Raw genomic sequence first — 20,463 nt, 5'->3', positions numbered from 1 at the left:
GGCGTACTTACTTTGTGGAGAGCTAGGATGAAAGTGTTGATTAAGGAAGTGATTGATCAGGGGGTGCTGCTGGGCAGGGCAGTGGGAGGGAGAGGAGCAATGGGTTCGACAGACAAGAGCAGGTTTTTTTTTTTTTTCTTTAAATGTGTGTCTTTGTCCCTTACATTCTGGCTTCAGAACAGAGTACTTCAGCATTCTAGATTGCTAATCCATCACCAATTCCTCAGCACCTTTAGAATCCAGAACGGAATAGTGGCCTTCAACAAGGGAAGTTTCCCTATAAAGGAATTATATCTTCCTGAGGTTTCCTAATGTCCTTAAAGGTATCTTATGCTGGACCCTTTTCCTTTGCTCCCTCTTTTCTTTCCCCTCCCTCCCTTCCTTCCTCCTTCATTTCCCTTCCCTCTTACATGTCTTTCTTTTTTTAAAAAAATAATTTTTTGTAATTTATTTAACTTTATTTTATGTGCATTGGTGTGAAGGTGTCAGATCCCCTGGAAGTAGAGTTACAGATAGTTGTGAGCTGCCATGTGGGTGCTAGGAATTGAACCCAAGTCCTTGGAAGAGCAGTCAGTGCTCCTAACTGCCGAGCCATCTATCCAGCCCTTTCTTTTCTTTCTTTGTTAGGGTCTTTCTATGCTGCCCGTGATGGCCTCAACTTCCTAAACCCATCCTTCTCATGCCTTCATTCTTCTCCTTCTGTCTTCCGGGTAACTGGGACAATGAGTATGTCCCACCATACCCAGATATATCTTTCCATCTTGACAGTAATTTTGTATTTGTGTGATTCTTCCTCTTCAACCTGGATTGCACACAAACAATACAAGGCATACAACTTCTCATTGATAGTAATTTTTTTATTTCAATTTCAATACATACTCACAACTAGACAGACAATTCTAGAAATGCTAAACACGAGAAAAGAATAAAGAACTCATTAGCTCCCTTTCCAAGAACGGAGCTTTCATTCAGTTCAAGTCACAGCCTGGACAATTGTTTGTAAAAAGATTTCTGTTAGACAAGCAAACTGGACAGAACCCCTAAGGAAAAAAAACCCACTTTCTTACTGCTCAAAGCAGCAACCATTGACTTTCTAGTTTGGTGCTTCATATACAGTTCTAGAAAACTCTTCTTCTTCTTCTTCTTCTTCTTCTTCTTCTTCTTCTTCTTCTTCTTCTTCTTCTTCTTCTTCTTCTTCTTCTTCTTCCTCTTCTTCTTCCTCTTCCTCTTCCTCCTCCTCCTCTTCTTCCTCTTCTTCTTCCTCTTCCTCCTCCTCCTCCTCCTCCTCCTCCTCCTCCTCTTCTTCTTCTTTTTCTTCTTCTTCTTCTTCTTCTTCTTTGGTTTTTTGAGACAGGGTTTCTCTGTAGCTTTGGAGCCTGTTTTGGAACTAACTCTTGTAGACCAGGCTGGCCTTGAACTCAGAGATCCACCTGCCTCTGCCTCCTGAGTGCTGGGATTAAAGGTATGTGCCATCACTGCCTGACTTTACAAGACTTTTCTTAAGTCTTTAGAAGACCTCCTTCCCAAGCCTCATTATCCTCTCCTTTCTCTAAAGGACAGGTCCCCTCGGCTTGTATCTCATGTCTTTAATAGTCTGTATTAAGAAGCACAGCAGGAACTGGAGCGGTAGCTCAGTGCTTGCTGCCCTTGCACTACAGCTGAATTTTGTTCCCAGCCCTCACGTCAAGTGGCTCACAAATGCCTTTAACTCTAGCTCCTGGGGGACCCAACACCTACACTCACGTGCCCCACCCTTCATACATAATTTAAAGCTAAAGAAATATTTTTAAGGTACAGCAGCTCCACCCTACACACACACACACACACACACACACACACACACACACACGAACATTTGCCAGCTTCTTAGGCCTTAGTTGTACAGAAGGATGGCTATGAGTTGTAAGAAAGAATCTGAAAGTTGGAAGCGCTGCAGATTTTCCCCCTTCATTTACATATGATTTCAGTTCATTTAGAATGATTTCAATTCATTTAGAATCCTTATGCAGGTTAAATTTCACCACTGTCACCAAATTAGAATGTCACCTTTGAATCATTATGTTAATGATCTAACTTTATAGGTGAAATTGAGACTTTTATGAGATGAAGTTGCTAATGTATTAGCATGTATTTTTCTTTTTTTTGTTTCATATTTAACAATTACTTCCTTTCCTCTCCCCTCATTAGGTAAATAAATGTAATTTCTCAAGGGCAAGGCTCATCATGCTTATTCAGCTCCCACATCTACAAAACCATTTATTAGTCTTCTTGTTTCCCACACAGGATCAAGATTGGGTCTGGTTACACAGTGCGTGCTAAGAAAAGAATCATTTTATTGACTTGAATCCTCGTAGAACGTGAATCATTTAAAGAAACTGACTGAGACCTCAGTGAATTCTTGCTGCAAGTTGGTCCAGTTCTCAGTGAACGGCCATGAACCCAAAGAAATATACCAAGTACGCAATCTTCTTTACTCATCTAAACCATAAACACTAATCTCCACTAATTTTGTCACTTAAAGCCCTCTAAATGGCGTGGGTCACAGAGCAGACCTTGATTAAATGAGTTTGACTTGACCGCCTGTTTGCAGAAAAACAAAACAAAACAAAACAGAGTTGGATCTGTGCTTCATGTGGCAACAAAAGGACTTTCGCCAAAAAGAAAGCACCAGGCTGTTCAAGATGGGTACTGCTGCTCTATTGAAGAGCTTTTAGTGTAGTTCAAGGCCGAGGCTGAGAGTCTGTGCTGTTTTATAAACACACACACACACACACACACACACACACACACACACACAATCATTTTGAAAATTGCTACAATAAAAATGATGCAATAGTATTGTTGTGACTTACAGAATGAGAATACATCAAAATGACACAAGCCTTAAGAAGTTTAGTCAAAATGAACTTATTTGAATCTTTCCATTAGACTTGGGAATATTTTTAAGCCCTTTGGCCTGAACTTGGAGGACTAGGGATGTAACTCGGTGGTGGAGCCTTGTTTAGCAAGTACAAGTCCCTAGGATCAGTCGCCAGTATGAGAAGAGAAGAGTCAAGGACTCCAAAATGCTTTCTCAGGTACTGCAACTTTCTCCTTTTCCTCAAAAGGAATTGGGATCTAGTAGAAGACGGAAAAATAAAGGAAATAATAGTACATCAGACTGTTTGCCATTGGTGGCCATTTTTGCTACCCTAGTTCTAGGAAAAGAAATTTTTAGATGTGGTTAGGAAGATGATTTGACCATTAATCCAAGAAAGCCAGTAAGAATCAGAAATGGAGTTGTGGCATTCCCTAGCTATACTCTTTTTTTCATGACTGGCCAATTGGCTATCCCTGGCAAAGTCAGGGCCATTTCAATATGGAGGACAAGTAGGTGGGTATTCAAAATTGCTGTAGGGGGTCTTTAAGGTATGGTAGTCTAGTTGTCTGCAGGAGTTTCCTTGGGCATTCTTCTAAAGCAACTTCTCTGAGTGATCCAAAACTCCTATTAAAAGAAAGTTAGCTTACTGGATGCCAGCCTATCTTGGAGCAGACCATATTTGCTTAACCCTTTAACCTTAAGTTTTTCCTCAGCATGCAAGCTGGCTATGAGTTCTCTTCAGTTCATGAGCTCTCAAATTAAGCTCCCAAACTTAAACAGAGGGAGACTGAAGACATGCAGAGAGTTTGGATTCTTGAGTTAGCAACGCAACTGGATATTCTATCTTTTTTTTTTTTTCAGGTTTCAAGAAAACAGGCCATTAAAGACCATGGCAAATGTCTCTATTAAATTTGAGAAAAAAATAGGTCTAAATGGTGATGAGGTAAGAAAAAACAGTAGTATATGTCCTATGCCATTTTCCTTGGGGTTGCTTACAAGGGGCTTTATAAACTTCCCATGTAAAAGCAAAGAGAAGCAAACATTTATATCCAGAGTGAGGTTAGTTTATTTTATTTTATGAAAAACAAACAGAGAAGTTAAGGGGGACAACAAGGACATATTAGCAACACATCAGGACACAGAACCTAAAAACTAGTAACTTACCTTAGGACATATTAACTTCTGATTCACATAGACATCAAGGCTATTTTTTAGAATCGGTTAGCGCACAGTACATATACACTTTTTGATTGATTTTTAAAGTTAACATGTAAAGTATTGTTTTGTTTGCTTGTTTTGTAGTACCAGAGTCTAAACCCAGCCCTTCATGCGTACCAGTCAATCACTCCACATTGAGCTATCTCTATACCCTCTTTTTAACTTTTTAATACAGGGTCTCACAAAGTTGCCCAGGGTAGCCTTGAACTCAAGATCCTTCTGCTCTGGAGTAACCAAGACCACGGGCCTATGCCACTAAGCCTAGCAAAGTAATAAATTTCAACATGGCACTGGATGTGTCCTATGTATGTCAGTATAATTTATTTCTATTTGTCGCCTTCCTTCCACTTCCCCGTCCACGTTCTCTGTTTTCCTCTTGCTGACCCATTTCTTCCCTCTGAAACAGTACCCTCTTCTGTGTTCATGTCACCTATAGTCTACAAGTAGTGTCCTAGTTAGCTTTAACTGTCAACTTGATACAGCCTAGAGTCACCTAGAAGGGAGTCTCAATTGAGGACTCACCCAGATCAAAGTGGCCTGTAGACACGTCCTGTAAGGGGTTGTCTTGATTGTTAACTGATGTAGAAAGGCCTAGTCTGCTGTGGGCAGCACCATTCCCTAGGTAAATAAATTGTCTGGGCTAGAAAGCTAGGGAAGCATAAGCCTGGGAGTGAGCCAGCAATTCTTTCATGGTTTCTGCTACAGGTCATTTCTCTCAATGACGGACTGCATCTGGGAAGTATAAGCCCAATAAATCCTTTCCTCCCCTGAGTTGCTTTTTATCAGTGTGTTTCTATTACAGCAACAGAAAAGAAACTAGAACACCCACCACCTTGAGATCTCTTCCTCCCACTGATGGTTCCTTCCTCCACCTCCCTGCCCCATGCACACATTTAAATCTAGTTTTTGCATATGAAAGACAAACAAGGGCATTTATCCTTCTGAGTGTGGCTTGTTTTATTTAACATAATGAGCTCCCATCCCTTTTCCTGAAACTGCCATAATTTCATTCTTCTTTAAAGCTAACTAAAGTCTATTATGTATATAGACCACAATGTCTTTATCTATTCATCTATTGGATATCTGGCTAGGTTTTCCACCCCTTAGTGTGCCTTGTGAATGGCACAGCAGTAAGCATGTAAGCAGTAAGCATGGCTATGCATAGATCTCTGTGGTCTGTTGATTTAGGGGTAGTGTAGCTACGGTCGCCCTGTTTTTAATTCTTTTGAGAAACTTCCCCGTGAACTTCCGTGCTGGCTGCACAGTTTACATTTCTTCCGGCAGTGCAGATGGGTTTCAAGGTCACTGCTTATAGCAAAATTCCACTGGATATCTTGGTTGCTTTCCCAAGATTATCATATTCAAGTGAATTTTTGAAGCCAACTTTTATTTCGCCAGCGATAATGTAAGTCAACTTGACAAAATTAAAAACATATTCCAATTGCTAGGTTTAGTCAACTGTTACAGGCTGATTTGGAGCAGAGGTGCAATTTCTCAGAAAAGTCCAGAAGTTAAAATGTTTTCCTCACAGACTTTTCTCTCTAAAATTAATTAAAAAAAAAACTTTAAGGGGAAAAAGGGTCTTCTTATCTTTTCCCCAACAAAATTTTCTAAGTTTCTAATATATTTATCACACAAGATACTTGTTTTCCTTAACTTTCGTTTTGAACAAGTAGACGTCAGTTTTCCAAAAGTTAAAAATGAAACAATTAGCTCTTTGGATTTGTCCCATAATTCTCCTTCCCCTTTCTGAAAGAAGGGGCTGTTTTTGTTCGGTCCTCATCTAACCCAAGGGCCACAGCAGCTGGCCGCTTCCTCCTGAAGTTCGGTGCATCCCTCTCGCCTATGGCTCTACCCCATTCTTACTGACTCCTTCATCTCCAGCTGCTTCCAGCTTCATTCGTTCTCAGTGCGTGCCTCCTTTTCCCAGAACCCCATCTTAACTCTTTGGAGGCATGGCCTCTTCCGAACAGATGATGCAAACCTCGGATTATGCTTGTCTGCTTGTATTCTGATTTCTAAGTGTTCTAAGAAGGTAATTCATGGTCTCCGTCTCCTGGGTTCTTCTTCCTTTCATTCATAATTAGTCAACCCATGGCTAAGCACACAGGGAGGAGCCCTTCCTTTATCAGACAGGGTACTCTCACGGTCCCAATAACAGCACTTCCACCAATACAATGACGTTTCGTACTACACAGAGAAGTGACATCAAAATTTAGCTATTTTCAACATCTCTTAAAGAGTCATATTTTGCAGAGATATTCAGAAATGCAAAATGCTCTCTCTTTCCCCTTCTATGGGGAGTCAGTTCCCAACTCAGTTGCCAGAGTTGCCCCCGGAGGTCCCTGGAATCCACACTGCTTAGGTTGCTGTCCTTTGTAACTGGTTTTCTCCTTAAAGGTTAGCCTCTGGGTCAACATCACCTGATCCTGCTCCAGTTGAGGGAAAAGAAAGGGGAAAGGTGTGATTCCACTTGTCTGCTACTCTACAGCCTATGTGGCATTGTGCATGTGTACATGTGTGCTCATGTGTGTGAGGGTCTATGCGGGCTGAGGGTACATGTACATGTGCTTGCGTGTATATGTGTGTGTACATGTGTGTGAGGGGGTCTATGGGGGCTGAGGGTACATGTACATGTGCTTGTGTGTGTATGTATGTGTACATGTGTGTGAGGGAGTCTATGGGAGCTGAGGGTACATGTACATGTGCTTGCGTGTATATGTGTGTGTACATGTGTGTGAGGGGGGTCTATGGGGTTTGAGGGTACGTGTGTGTGTGTGTGTGTGTGTGTGTGTACATGTGTATGAGGGTTTATGGGGGCTAAGGGTATATGTGCATGTATGTATGTGATACATGTGTGTGAGGGTCTATGGGGGTTGGGAGTACATGTGTATGTGTGTGTATGTGTGTGTGAGGGGGTTTATGGGGGCTGAGGGTACATGTGTGTGTGTGTATGTGTGTATGTGTATACATGTATGTGAGGGTCTATGGGGGTTGAGAGCACATGTGTATTTGTGTGTACATTTGTGTGAGGGTCTATGGGGGTTGATAGTTCGTGTGTATGTGCATATGGAGACAAGAAGTCACCCTCAGGTTTGCTCCCTGGGAAAAACTCACCTGGTTTTTTTTTTCTTTTTAATATTTTTATGGTTTATTTAAATGCACTTTATTTTATGTGCATTGGTGTGAATGTGTCAGATCCCCTGCAACTGGATCTTCAGACAGTTGTGAACTGCCATGTGGGTGCTGGGAATTGAACCTGGCTCCTCTTGAAGAGCAATCAGTGCTCTTAACCACTGAGCCATATCTCCAGCCCCCTCACCTTGTTTTTTGAGACCCAGTCTTTCACCCGTATCCAACTTCACTGCTCAGCTAAACTGACAAGCCAAGTAGTGTCAGGGCTCTCCCTGTATTTGCCTCCTCTGAGCTGGGATTCCCATCATGTGTCATGATACATGACTTTTTATGAGGTGGCTGTGGATCTCTTGCTCACGTGGCAAGCACTTTTCGGGATTAAGTTAGCTTCCAAAGGCAGGTCCACATTACCATCTACAAACTTCTTCCCATATCTCAGGATTTCAGAATCCTGTTCTCCTGGCTGTAGACCTTGTTACAAAACCCCCAGAATACAACACAGGTGAAAGGGTCATCTCATTTAGGGTCTGGAAAAAGACCCGTCCAGTGAGAACGAGATGAGGTCATTCTGCTTAGTGGGTGTGACTCGGACACAGGCAGAGTGGGAAGAGTGTTCACACTGCATGTATGAATGAAGGACCTGAGGCTGAATCCCAAGGGCTGGCATAGGCAAAGCCCTCGGTTACCCCGGGTACCGGATAGACCAGGCATAATGGCCCAAGCCTGGAGTACACACTTAAGAGGTGGAGGCAGGAGGATCAGAAGTTAGCTTGAGATGCATGAAACCAAGTCTTAAAAAAAAAAGAATTTTTGTTGTTGTTGTTGTTGTTGTTGTTGTTTTTTAATGTGGCAGTGTAGGCCCATAACTCCAGTATTTGGGGGGAAGGGCCAGAGACGAGATTCCTGGGACTTGCTTGCCAGCCAGTCTAGCTGAAATAGTAAGCTTGGGGTTCAGAAACACTGTCTCAGAATATAGGGTGGGGAGAAAGACAACTGATATCTGTCCTCCACCAGCACACACACACACACACACACACACACGTGCACATACAAACACACACACACGTGGAGAGAGAGAGAGAGAGAGAGAGAGAGAGAGAGAGAGAGAGAGAGAGAGAAGTGTGGCTTGAGATCACTAATTCTGGTTCTTGTCTACAGATGTATGATACAACTGGGCAATCAAAATTTGTCCTTAAGAACTTCAGACACTATACAGTCCATCCAAATATGGTAGGTGGCAAAGCATTCCCCCAAGACCTCTGAGGATAAATTTCAGCAACCGGTCCAGAACTAGAACCCTAATACCTTCAAGTATGCCCCTGGTTTCCAGGGTGGGGAATCAGGAGTGGTTTTGGGGATACATGCTGGGATTTAGTTGGGAGGTGGGAGGAGAAACTCAGGGAGAAAGTGGTCCCTGCTCACTTTATTCCCTGCTCATTTTATTCGATCAGGGAAAACACATGTAAACCGCGCTTCCTCCCTCCGCTTCGCTCTAGTCTTCTGATTCAGAGAAAAGCAAGCCCCGTGGTGACTGCCCCTTCCCTACCCACACCGGCAGTGACTCATTGTGCTTTGTGATTGTCTTTGCCTTTTAACCCCTCTATAGCTTGTTAATAATGCCTGTGCCTGGAGACAGATGTTGGTGGAAATAAGAGAAAAGCTGAGCCGAGCTGAGCTTCCAGGGTGCCCCTCTGCCTCAGAGACAGGTGGAGAAAGGCCAAGCAGGCTAAGCCACAAACAGCTTCTATTTGTACCACTAAGGCTAGATGCTATCTTTTCGTGTGTGTGACTTTAATCATCTTGTTCTGTTACTATGGAAACCCTTCCAGTGCATTTCCCCAGGCTCCTAGTTTATTTGCAGCACTAAGGGAAGGCTGTGACAGAGAGCTTCTAAAAGTTTGAAATCAACAAATTTAAAGGCGGGTTGGTTCAGCCTCTCAGCCTACCCTGCAGAGTGGGGAAAATTGGCCAACAGATGGCCTTAGTCCTCCCTTCATCTAATCCCGTTGTCTGTTTGGAAACTTTCTCTCTACTCAGGCCAAATACTATGAGCCTTTGAAGCCCACTAAGCTGCAAAGATTCCTGACTCAAAGGAAGAAAACCAATAGTTTCATGGTAAAAGTGACAGAGTATGATCAGGATATGACCTTACTGCTCATGACCAACAACCCACCTCCCTGTTCTGTCAGTCAGCAGGAAAAGGATGGAGCTCCAAAATACTTTCCCCCGGACTTTCAGTTCAAGGTAATGGTGCCCAAGAAAGTCTCCTGGCAGCCTATGTATGGACCAGAGGGAGGCAGGGATTAGAGGAAATATGGAAAGCCAATTTAACCTTGAGAAGGGTTACCAAGATGCTACTACCTACCTCCTTCTTGTGTCTGGCCATACATCCCATGAAATCAGAATAGTCTACATGGGCTACATAGCAAGACCCTGCTGTCTCAAAACAAAACAACACAACACATGAAAAAAAATAATTGCTGAACATATTCAATAAGCTAAAAACTAGAGCAAGACTGTGGCCGTGATCATAGGACAAATTCTATCTTGAAGAACCTTGGAATCCAATAGACCAAAAAGTGATATGCATTAAAGCAATTCTACTATACCAGGGTATGTGAATAATCCAAGGATACTTAAGATATAGAAATTATATAGACTGGAGAAGAACCTTTATGTTGGGGAAAAGGGACGAATCGTGGAAGTGACTCACTACAAAAGAGTAGGAGACTGTTCCAAAGGGAGGGACTTGGGCAGGCTTGGAGACATAGGAAAGGGAGGCACTCTCATGGAGGTACGGAAGAGAAAGTGGAAGGAGATAAAAGGGTGTAATCAAGTTTGTGCTTTAGAAAGAGCATTTGCAGGTTGAAGGAAGGTTCGTTAGTTACAAAAGAGACAAAAATCAGAAAGATTACTTCTGATGCTGCTTTAACAGTTGGGATGAGCAACACTGAAAATTTGAACTAAATTCAAAATAGCAGAGGAAGTGAGGACTATTGATTTAAGAGAGACTTGGGATTCAGGAGCTCAGAAAGATGTTGACTGCCTGGAGAGCAGGCCCAACCTAACAGGAAGAAATTAAATAAGCAAAAGTACAAACAGAAGAAGCTAATAGAGATTTGAGTCTGGGAATGGGACAGCCCAAAGAGACCTATCCTTACAGCAAAATGTGAGCCGGGAGTAAGGACTTTTGTAGTCACTACATGGGTGGCAATGAGAGATGACAAAACTCAGTGGTGTGCACTGAAAAAGGACTCATGAGTTCATTGTCTGTGGTCCCTTGGGTCTCAGCCTTCGTGCCCTTTGACAGTAACTTCAGTGTTTTATTATGATTGTGGCTGTAATGTGTTTCCGAGCAAGGGACAAATGAGGGCCAGGGTTGCTCTCTTTAGTACAGAGAAGGGAACAAAGCAGACATGTAACCTGAGTGCATAACGAGCTTTCTTTGCAAAGCTGCCCCTCGTGAGTCCCCGAGGTCAGGGGCAGGCCTGGTCGTCCTCACGGACAAGCAGTACTAGGGGAATTGTATCAGTGGAGAGTGTCAAGGCTCTGCCTCGGGAGACTGGAGAGCATGCTGGCTCCAGTGGCTCTGTTCCTGCTGTAATCCCTCCCCAGCTTTTTGAGACCTAGGGTTACACGCAAGAAAAGCAGTCTTTGCTGTGTCCAGGCACAGTGTAGCTTGCAGTAACTGTGAAAGCTCACATTAACCATTGTTGCTCTCATCCCCTTCTAAGTGCCTCTGGCCCCAGCACTGTCTTCTATGAGAACGCCTAAGTAGCTTTGTTTTGCACAATAGGACTCTCTCCCTACCCCTAGTATGGACCAGGTATGGATAACAGAGCCATTGAAACAAAATTCCTAGGCTGGTAACATATCTGAGGTGCAGACTGTTGCCTCCAAACCCAAACAAACACAAACTAAACCAATCAACATACTAACCACCAATCACAGCTAATCACAGACTTTCATTTCTAAGCACCGGTATTAGGAAATGAAATGACTGAGGCAATGGAAATGAAGCTAGAAAGGGCACAGAGGGTGGTGCCATAAATCAAACCAAGGGGAAGAAGGGCAGTGCAAGGGCCAGGGGCATGTTTGTTTGAAGTTATAGTGAAGGCAGGAAACAGGAGATGGGAAGAGAGATCAATATAATTATATAGATTGCACCCCTTGTATCTATCTCTACATATGTATGTATGTAGGCTACAAAAGGGCTATAAAAGTTTTGGAGTTTGAGAAGGGGAGGGGAAGAGGAGGAGGAAGAGACAGCCAGGAAAACAGAAGGGACATGTTAATATGTCATAGTTAAGACAACCGGTAACTCTCCACAAGTGCCATCCTGGATCCTAAATAACTATCAGCTTCTGCTTATTTTCTTTGCATTTAAATCTTAAAAATGAAAAGAAGAAAGCCTTTAGTTTTGAGAGGAGAAGGAGTGGCATGTGGAGGTCAGAGGACAACCTGGCAGGCAGGGTAGGCCTTCATCTTGTCAATTGTGGGGATGGAAATGAAACCCTTAGGCTTGGCAATAAGCCCCTTTATCGACCTTTACCTACGAGCCGTCTCACCACCCTTTTCTTTTCTTTTTATTTTGCTCTGAGGTCCAATTCTGCTAAGGTTCTGCTGTTTTTAATGGCGGGATCATTAACTATGTCTTAGTTTCTAGGTTCTACTGTCTCATTAAGTCACCTATTAACATGTAGAAAGTCTTGTTGTCTTCCAAGTGGACCAGCTTCAAGAAAAGGCATTCGGAACGAAAAAGCAATAGTTCAGTGGCAACCCCAACTATTTTTTTTTTCAAAAAAACCTTTTTTTAATTTTTATTTATTATGTATGCTGTGTGTATGCTTGCAGGCCAGAAGAGGGCACCAGACCCCATTACAGATGGTTGTGAGCCACCATGTGGTTGCTGGGAATTGAACTCAGGACCTTTGGAAGAGCAGGCAATGCTCTTAACCTCTGAACCATCTCTCCAGCCCCCAACCCCAACTATTTTTAAAAAAGATTTTAAAACGATGAAAGAGTTCGATATGCCAATTGGTAACTCCGTCTCTTCTGCTATGTGCCAGACCCTATGAAGGCTACGAGTCCCAGGGTATATTAGTCACCAAGGTCTTTGCTTTGCAGAAGTATAAGTCTAATGACTTATCTATGCAGACCACAGGCAAAGAAGCAACCACACAGACCGCAACAGAATGGAACAGGTGCTGTGGAAATCGGGGGAAAGAACGCCATGTGAGCGGGAGCTGTAGCCTGGGACTCAGGGGGGTTCTCAGCAGAGCTCGGGACTATTCATTAGATACTTAAGGCTGGGGAAATCTCATGTAATTGCTGCTCCCGGCATGCGGGGCTTTTCTCTAGTGAGATAAATCAGGAGAATAAGGCAATTCAAACGGAGTCAGGTGAAGAATGGTTCAAGTTACTGATGATGCTTCTCTTGGGAGAAACAGAGTCTGGGAGGAACACGGTGGACATCTTCACGATTTTTGAGTATGTTATGTAAGAGGCGCTGGATTCCTTCTGTTTGCACTATTTCGGAGAAAGCTACAAGGAGATGACTCTTGGTTGATCAACGAGGAAGTTTATTACTAGCATCATTGTCACGATGATTAGCGTGTGTATTGCATGAGGAGGAAGCAGGGCAGGCAGGCATATATTAGATCATATGTGGAAATCGGAAGCCAACTCTGTGGATTTAGCTCTGGGGTTAGAACTCAGGTCTCCAGGCTTGTACAGCAAGTGCCTGTATCTGCTGAAGTGTAGGACAACGGGATCACTTGGCAGGGAGATTGTGGATGGGATATGAGTGCCAGATAGACAGTCACACTGGATGACTTTTAAGAGTCTGAAAGCTTTCGATTATATGACCTTTAGGAATGGTAAAATTATTACCTCATAAGACCTTTCATTCTATGGTCTTTTCACAGGAGAGAAAAGAATGTAGTAGATAAGGCAGCCATCTATCTCCAAGGAAGGAAGCTAGTGTTCCGTGGGCCTGTTTCCCAATTTACTCCTAAATATTTGGTCTCCCAAGCAATTCACTGATGGGGTCTATGTGTGCTGTGTCAGAAACACAGACAGGCACATCTGTGTCCTTACCCAATGTCAGAATTCATTGAATAGCAATAAACTCACAAGCGACTTTGCTTTCTTTGGTTGGCTGCAATTTGCCAAGCAGTCCTGATTTCCCTTGATAGTTGGTTGCTGGCAAACACAGATCGTTTCATTACAATCTTAACTATGAATAAAAACTCTCAATTTTGTACACATTACCCGTCACACAGTGAATCTGTCTATCCCTTTATCCAGCGACAGATATGGCTAGAGAAGGGCCATCGAGGTTGCAGAGACTTTACTGGAGGCAGAGGCAGAGTTAGTGCAGATGCAAAAGAATTACCACAGGTGGTTAGATAAGATTAGCAACCCACCAGTAGAAGAACCCAGCTGGAAAGCTCCCGGAAGCCCAGAGCTAAGTGGCAGTGTTGCAGGGTCCAGCTGAGCTGCAGAGGCACAGGTCCATGAGCATGGGGCCTGGATGGATGGATGGATGGATGGATGGATGGATGGATGGATGGATGGATGAAGGAATGGGTGGATGGGCAAAAAATTAAGTTAGCTTTGCCAAGAATTGGAGACTAAGCTGAGCTGGAGCCTCAGGGGCAGTCATGAGTTCTCAACTTGTTGATCCTTTGGCACGCACATATGGTCACGTGGTCAGTCTCTGGGGCTGCTGCCAGCACAGTATTAGGTGACTTCTTCTTTATGGAGTTCAGGAGCAAGCCACTGATTTAGTGTGTCCAGTAAGGTCTCGGGTTGTTTTCTGATATGGTTTTACCTCTAAGTTTTAGGAGTAAGTTACTTGCCAGCGTGCCTCAGGATTGGTGCTGAATGGGAGATGGTTCCTATGTGTGCTACGAAATACAGAATCCTCCTCCTCTGCATCTGCCCTCAAAATGAAGCCAAATGCAGCCGAGGAATGCACCGCTACTGTTTCACACAACACGCAGTGCTTAGAGCAAGACACAGTGCGCCTGCATAAACTCTTTCCCCAACACTCACTTCAGGAGCCCATCCCTAAGGCGTTCAGCCAGTGACTCAGGAAACCGACCAAGCTTTAGGAACGTCACCTAACAACGAATCTCCAATGTCTCCACACCTCACTGTGGTTTCTGAGTTTCCACCTTTCCCTCTGCTAGGCTGGGCACATTTTATCGTATGCCATTGTGATCTAGTTCAGGAAGTCAGCTCAGTGTGTAAACGTCCAAGGATTTAGCCTTCTTCCTCTTTTACTGTTTCTCCCCACTCAGGAAATTCAGCATCAGCACAAACCCACCAAGGACTTCTGCCTTCCCACAGTGCCTCAGAAAAAGAAGTTAAGACCAGATCTGAAGCCAGTCTTCTCTATGAAACGGATAGGTGACCCTGCCTCCAAGGGACAACAGTGGTTTAGGTGAAATGCTAGCTCTTGCTGTGTTTGTCTTCTTCATCTTCTCTTTCCCTCGGTCGTCCTGCTGTATCGCTTAGCAAACACAGATGGAAACCCAAGGAGATTGAGGATGAGGTCGACTGAAAGAGGATGCAGTGACGTTTCCTCATGTAATTCTGGTTGTAAAGAAGATGTCAAAGCACATAAGACAGTCTTCATGGTTCATGAGATAAGTGTTGTCTTCAGCAGCAGGGCCTGCCATCAATCAGGTAGCGGAAACACAGTAGGACCGAGACACATAGGAACTCCCAGCGACTGTGGCAACTGGTACAAGGCCTGACCAGGCTGAGACAGAAAGTTCTCAGCACTGAGAACTGAACATGGTATCCTACCCTTAACCAAGACGCTACCTGCAATTATTACACACTGGCAAAGGGAAGGCTGGTTTTCTCCAATGGAGTCTCACCAGGTATATTAACCACATTTCAGGACCGGCCCCATGCCCAGGAGTAGTTGGCCAACACAATAAAGCAATCCCAGTAGTATTTTTGTGGACTTTTAATCTAACTGCTCTTCGTTTTAACATTGCATTAGTCTTTTGCTTACTTGTTTTGATTTTAATTTTTGTGGGTTTTTGTGTTTCTTATTTTATTTTCATTTTTAAATTATTTTTTTTGGAGAGAGAGAACAGGAAGTCGGATGAGGAGGATCTGGGAGGAATTGGGAAAGGGAAAATCATGATCAAAATTTTTTGTATGGAAAACATTTTTTTTTTCAATACAAATGAAGAAAAACATCAGGGTGCATACCTTTCATCCCAGCACTCTAGAGGTAAAGGCAGGCAGGTCTCTGTGAGTTTGAGGCCAGTCTGATCAACAGAGCAAGTTCCAGGTCAGGGATACACAGGAAACCCTGTCTTGAAAACCCAAAAAACAAAACCCAAAACAAAAACGCAAAAAAAAAAAAATGCGACAATATGACCTATGACATCACTTATATGTTAATGAAAGAAACACAGCAAAGCAAAACTAAAGTTTTACACTGACGGTAATTTCAAAACTGAAGGAAAATGTATAAATATATTCTAAGGTCTATGTTTGGAGGAGACAGCAAAATAAAAGTGTAAGTTAAGGACGAGAGAAACAAATGCTATGAGGACACAAGTGAAAGGAGGTTTTTGAAGGCTGGGAGTTGGCTCAGCAAAGTGCTCACTGAACTCTTTGGGGACTAAGTTTGGTGCAAACCCATCATGCCAACACTGGGAGGTGGAGACAGGAGGAAGTCTGGAGCTTCCTGGCCAGACAGTCTAGCAAACTCCAGGTTCAATGAGAGCCCCTGTCTCAAAAAATAAAGGAGAGATTGGGGAAGACACCCAACACATGTCTCTGGCCTCCACACTTGCATGCACACATATGCATATGTATGCACAGGTGTATGCACACACATTAACATTTTTTAAAAACAGGCATAAGAAGATTTTATTTGAAACTCTTTATAGGAAGAGATTTTAACTAACATTGAGAAGACGGGGGATTCTGGAATTAGCTGAAAGGTTATAGTTTGACCAATATCCTAATCCCTCCATTTTTTTTTAAAACCAACCACACCAATCTTCTGGTCATTGTCCTTTCTTGCTTGGGATCTCTGAGGATTTAGCTAGCTGACTTTTAGGTGACTGGTCATTAGCCCACAGCCCTGGATCAACCAAGTGCACTTTTGTTGGTTAAGGTTTTCCAATGACAATGATTTCAAGACTGAAGGAAAGTATTCTGAAATCTATGCTTTGAGGAGACAGAAGAAAATGTATCCTGACCTCATCTTTGCTCCAGCCTCCCAAGGAGAGGTGAAGAAAGATGGTAAGTTCTCCTCCCTCTGCAGTGCTCTACTAGACTGTGAGCTCTCCTCCCTCCGCACTGTGCTCTACTAGACTGTGAGCTCTCCTCCCTCCGCACTGTGCTCTACTAGACTGTGAGCTCTCCTCCCTCCGCACTGTGCTCTACTAGACTGTGAGCTCTCCTCCCTCCGCACTGTGCTCTACTAGACTGTGAGCTCTCCTCCCTCCGCACTGTGCTCTACTAGACTGTGAGCTCTCCTCCCTCCGCACTGTGCTCTACTAGACTGTGAGCTCGCCTCCCTCCACTGTGCTCTACTAGACTATGAGCTCTCCTCCCTCTGCACTGTGCTCTACTAGACTGACATGTGGGCTGGAGAGAGAATCTGCTGGGCTGAAAGAGTTGCTTGAGCCAGCATCTCTTGTGATGGGTCCAAATATGACTTTTCTGTGTAGAAGGAAAGTTAAGATACTCACATTTTGAGAAGGTTCGGAAGGTATAGGGTTTCCTGAACTATATCAGCTACCACTTTCATAGTCTTTGTCATAATAATGCATTTTGCATGCCTTTAATCCCAGCACTCGGGAGGAAGAGGCAGGCAGATCTCTGTGAGTTTGAGGCCAGCCTGGTCTACAGAGAGAGAGTTACAGAACAGACTCCATAGCTACTGAGAAACTCTGTCTCAGAAAACAAACAAACAAAAAACAAAAAACCAACCAACGAAACAAAAAACCTCTTAAACTAAATACTATAATCACTGACAACATGGTTTTGAAATTTAGGTACATATAGCTTAAAATGTTTATCTGTGTACATCCTAAAGCCTCCAAGATGTGTGTATATCATACTTTCTGGAAAATTGCTTTAAAGAGCCAAAGGCTAAGTATGTGTCACAAGTATGACATAGTTGCTCATGTCTCTAATTCTAGTACTCAAGAGACAGGCAGGCAGATTTCATGAGTTTGAGTCAGCCTGGTCTACATAGGGAGTTCCAGCACAGCCAGAGCCACATAGTGAGACCCTGTCTTAACAATAGAAGAAAGTATGTGAGTCTCAGAAGCCTGCATGTCTCTTTGCGATAGGGGTGAGAAGGTAGAAGTGGGTTGGGGCCAGGATTTATAGTAGAAAATATAGTAAGAATGCTCATATATTGTCTCTCATTTGATAACACCCATTGGGGGCCTCTGTGCTAGACTCTTATTAAACACTAAAGGTAAAGACAGTCTAGACCAAGAAGGGTCTTGTATATTATATAAATATGGGCTTGGATTTTCTCCATTATGTAGTTTTTGCACCTCACCGAAAGGTTTCAGAGTGTCAAGTACACAACTGTATGTTAGACATGCAATTGATGAGCCTTTAGGATTCACCAGCCATAGCGTTAGCATAAGACAATCATTTCTTAAAGGTTGTATTATACTATCTTTTCATTGGCTCCTTTAATCTCCTCTGTTCCTCCAAAACTAATTTGCCACCTCTTTTGTTCTATCTCTGCCTAAACTTCTCCTTAATTCCCCATATACAACTAAAACCAATCTATGGTGAGGGGAAAGATGGATCAAAGAAGCAGAGTGGTCCATCTTGCTTAAAAGAGCCGAGCCTCAGCCCAGCCTCAGCCCAGTCTCAGTTTCTTCACTCTTCTACATGCCTTCACATTGACCTGTTCTTGGGAATAGACAAGTTTCATGATCCTGTCCTTACCTAACTCCCAGCGATGGTCCAAGGGAGAAGAGGATCTCTAGAGCCGGTCTTTCTTGTCAGACTTACTTTGGACTGCCATCCCCCATTAATAATAAGACACAGAGACTTATTATTAATTATGAAAGCTTGGCCTTAGCTTGGGCATGTTCCCAACTAGCTCCTATAACTTAACCCATTTATATTAGCGTATATTCTGTCACATGGCTCATTACCTCTCTTCCATACTTTGCATCTCGCTGCTTTAATCTCCAGCATGTTTCAGATTCTTCCCAAGTTCCTCTCTCTCTCCAGAAGTCCTGCCTATCCTTGCTATTGGCTGTTTGGCTCTTTATTAAACCAATCAGAAGGTGCCTCGGCAGAGACACATCTTCACAGTGTACAAAAAGATTATCCCACAACAGGTCTGTCCTTCTCCAAAGCCTGTTTATTTTTCAGTCCCAGTATATAGAAAAGGAAACTTCTATTTCTTTCATGAGAAAGTCTACCTGAAGAGGATAGATTAGACTTAATAAACAGAACAAGGCAGCTATAATCATTAGCATAATGATTTATTTATTTTATTTTATATATGAGTGTTTTGCCTATATGCCATGTACCACATGTGTGTTTGGTGCCCACAGAGATCAGAAGAGAGTGTCTCAGATCCCCAGGAACTAGAGTTATTGATAGTTGTGAACTACCGTGTAGGTGCTGGAAATTGAATTCGGGTCTTCTGCAAGAGCAACAAGTTCTCTTAAGCACCGAGCCATCTCTTCAACCTCTAGCACTGTACTTTTAATCAGGATAGAGTAAAATCTTAAGTGATACTCTTATTAAGGATTAGGCACATTATTCAGCTTAATCTGTATGTGGTGGGGAATTTTTCTTTTTCCTTTTTGGTTTTTCAAGACAAGGTTTATCTGTGTAGCCCTGGCTATCCTGGCGCTCGCCAACCATGACTAGCTTGAATTTTTTCTTTAGGATTTGTAATTCAACCTAGATAAGACTTTCTCTAATTTTGCCAGAGCCCTGTCCTTAACAGGATGAGCTAGATACATGCGTAAGGTAGTATGTCAGTCTGCAGCCTCTAGTGACACTAGGGAGTGGTTATTTAGTTTACTTTTGTACCTAAACGGCCAGTTATGGCGCATTTCTTCAACAATGATCAATCAGCCAGGGTGTTTTAGTAGCGGCTTCATTTCCAAGCTAACATCTCCTCTGTCCTCCAAATGATGTCCCATGATATTTGTGTGTGTGTGTGTGTGTGTGTGTGTGTGTGTGTGTGTGTGTGTGTGTGAGAGAGAGAGAGAGAGAGAGAGAGAGAGAGAGAGAGAGAGAGAGAGAGAGAGAGAGATCTGGGTAGAAGCTGTGAAGACTGGTTAGGAGGTTGCCCAAGAGGCAAACCGCGCCCTGAATCGATGACAGCAGTTAAGATCTCATCAATAGACAACGCCCTAAGAACCAGTGAAGCCGGAAAGGCCATATAGAAATGTGACGCCGTCCATGTCAAAGGTAGGAAAAGTGTGTTATTCATACTCCGAGACGAGGACAAAAATGATAAAATGTTTTGGAAAAGCACTAAGGTATGCGATGAGTTTGTCCCTTAGATTACTTTAGTGTTAAAGAGTATGGCTGCAGATTGAATCACTTGAAAATGGCGAGAGCTACGAAGACTACATTGTCAGTGGGTTCTGGTGAAGAAGGAATCCAGAATCATAAGAGGTCAGGAATGACAGTCCCCAAATCTACCTTCTCGGTACGAGTTAAGACCAACTTTCTGGTCCCTCCAAATGGATCACATCACACCTTCCTTTTAAGTATCCTTCTAGTGCTTTCAGAGATGCTCATTCAACGTGTCCTGTGCTTTTGTCGTAGCTTCGAAGAAGTCAGAGGGTGAGCCACCAACTTCGCAAGTCCTTTGGGAACCACTGACATTTTCAAAGCTCCTGGAAGAGAAGCCCACCAGATGTGTGCCAGGGGATAGCGTCTTTCGCTATGGAAGAGCGCAGCAGTGGGTTATCAAAAATGCCGCTGTCATTTAGGGGTTATCAAAAATGCCGCTATCATTAAGGGAAGACAAATCCTTCATGTCCCCTTCCTGGCTCTTCAAGAACTGAGAAAGCCTAGAGAAGTCACCAACCAAATAAAGTTCCACACTTGCTGCCTCAGACCAGGGTTACACAGCTTGGCAAGTGGGGCGGGGCAAGCCTCGGGGCAGAGCCTGGCCACGCCCCTGTGCGGCAGTGGGCGGAGCGGAGGGCGTGCCTGCGTCCCTAGGGGGCGAGGGCGGCCACGACCGCCCGAGGGGGGCG

At 43.5% G+C, this 20,463-nt stretch overlaps 1 protein-coding gene across 2 annotated transcripts; it reads left to right on the top strand.

Moving 5' to 3' along the window:
* Nucleotides 1–216: 216 nt before the first annotated feature.
* On the top strand, nucleotides 217–20,319 carry Tsga13 (testis specific 13). 2 transcript variants are annotated; one of them, XM_087901679.1, is made up of 9 exons: nucleotides 217–323; nucleotides 2,284–2,456; nucleotides 2,929–3,077; nucleotides 3,722–3,803; nucleotides 8,372–8,443; nucleotides 9,251–9,457; nucleotides 14,521–14,663; nucleotides 16,368–16,495; nucleotides 20,027–20,319. In XM_087901679.1, exons 3-9 carry the CDS (start codon nucleotides 3,037–3,039, stop codon nucleotides 20,191–20,193), a joined length of 840 nt encoding a protein of 279 aa, XP_087757805.1. In that variant the 5' UTR covers nucleotides 217–323; nucleotides 2,284–2,456; nucleotides 2,929–3,036; the 3' UTR covers nucleotides 20,194–20,319. The 2 variants fall into 2 exon arrangements, with proteins under 2 accessions (XP_087757805.1, XP_087757806.1); XM_087901680.1 differs by lacking the exon at nucleotides 2,929–3,077.
* Nucleotides 20,320–20,463: the final 144 nt, after the last annotated feature.

Source organism: Myodes glareolus, chromosome 25, assembly GCF_982192425.1.
Source record: "Myodes glareolus chromosome 25, mMyoGla1.1, whole genome shotgun sequence".
NCBI classification, from domain to species: Eukaryota; Metazoa; Chordata; class Mammalia; order Rodentia; family Cricetidae; genus Myodes; species Myodes glareolus.
Note: the sequence above shows the minus strand (reverse complement) of the source record. Positions and strands in the feature narration are given on the sequence as shown.

Excerpts from the sequence above, each read along its gene's own strand:
- Tsga13 (XM_087901679.1), top strand. The coding sequence starts at position 3,037 with ATGAGAAGAGAAGAGTCAAGGACTCCAAAATGCTTTCTCAG. Across the intron at positions 8,444-9,250 it reads ATACAGTCCATCCAAATATG|GCCAAATACTATGAGCCTTT; the intron begins GTAGGTGGCAAA and ends CTCTCTACTCAG. Across the intron at positions 9,458-14,520 it reads CCCCGGACTTTCAGTTCAAG|GAAATTCAGCATCAGCACAA; the intron begins GTAATGGTGCCC and ends CTCCCCACTCAG.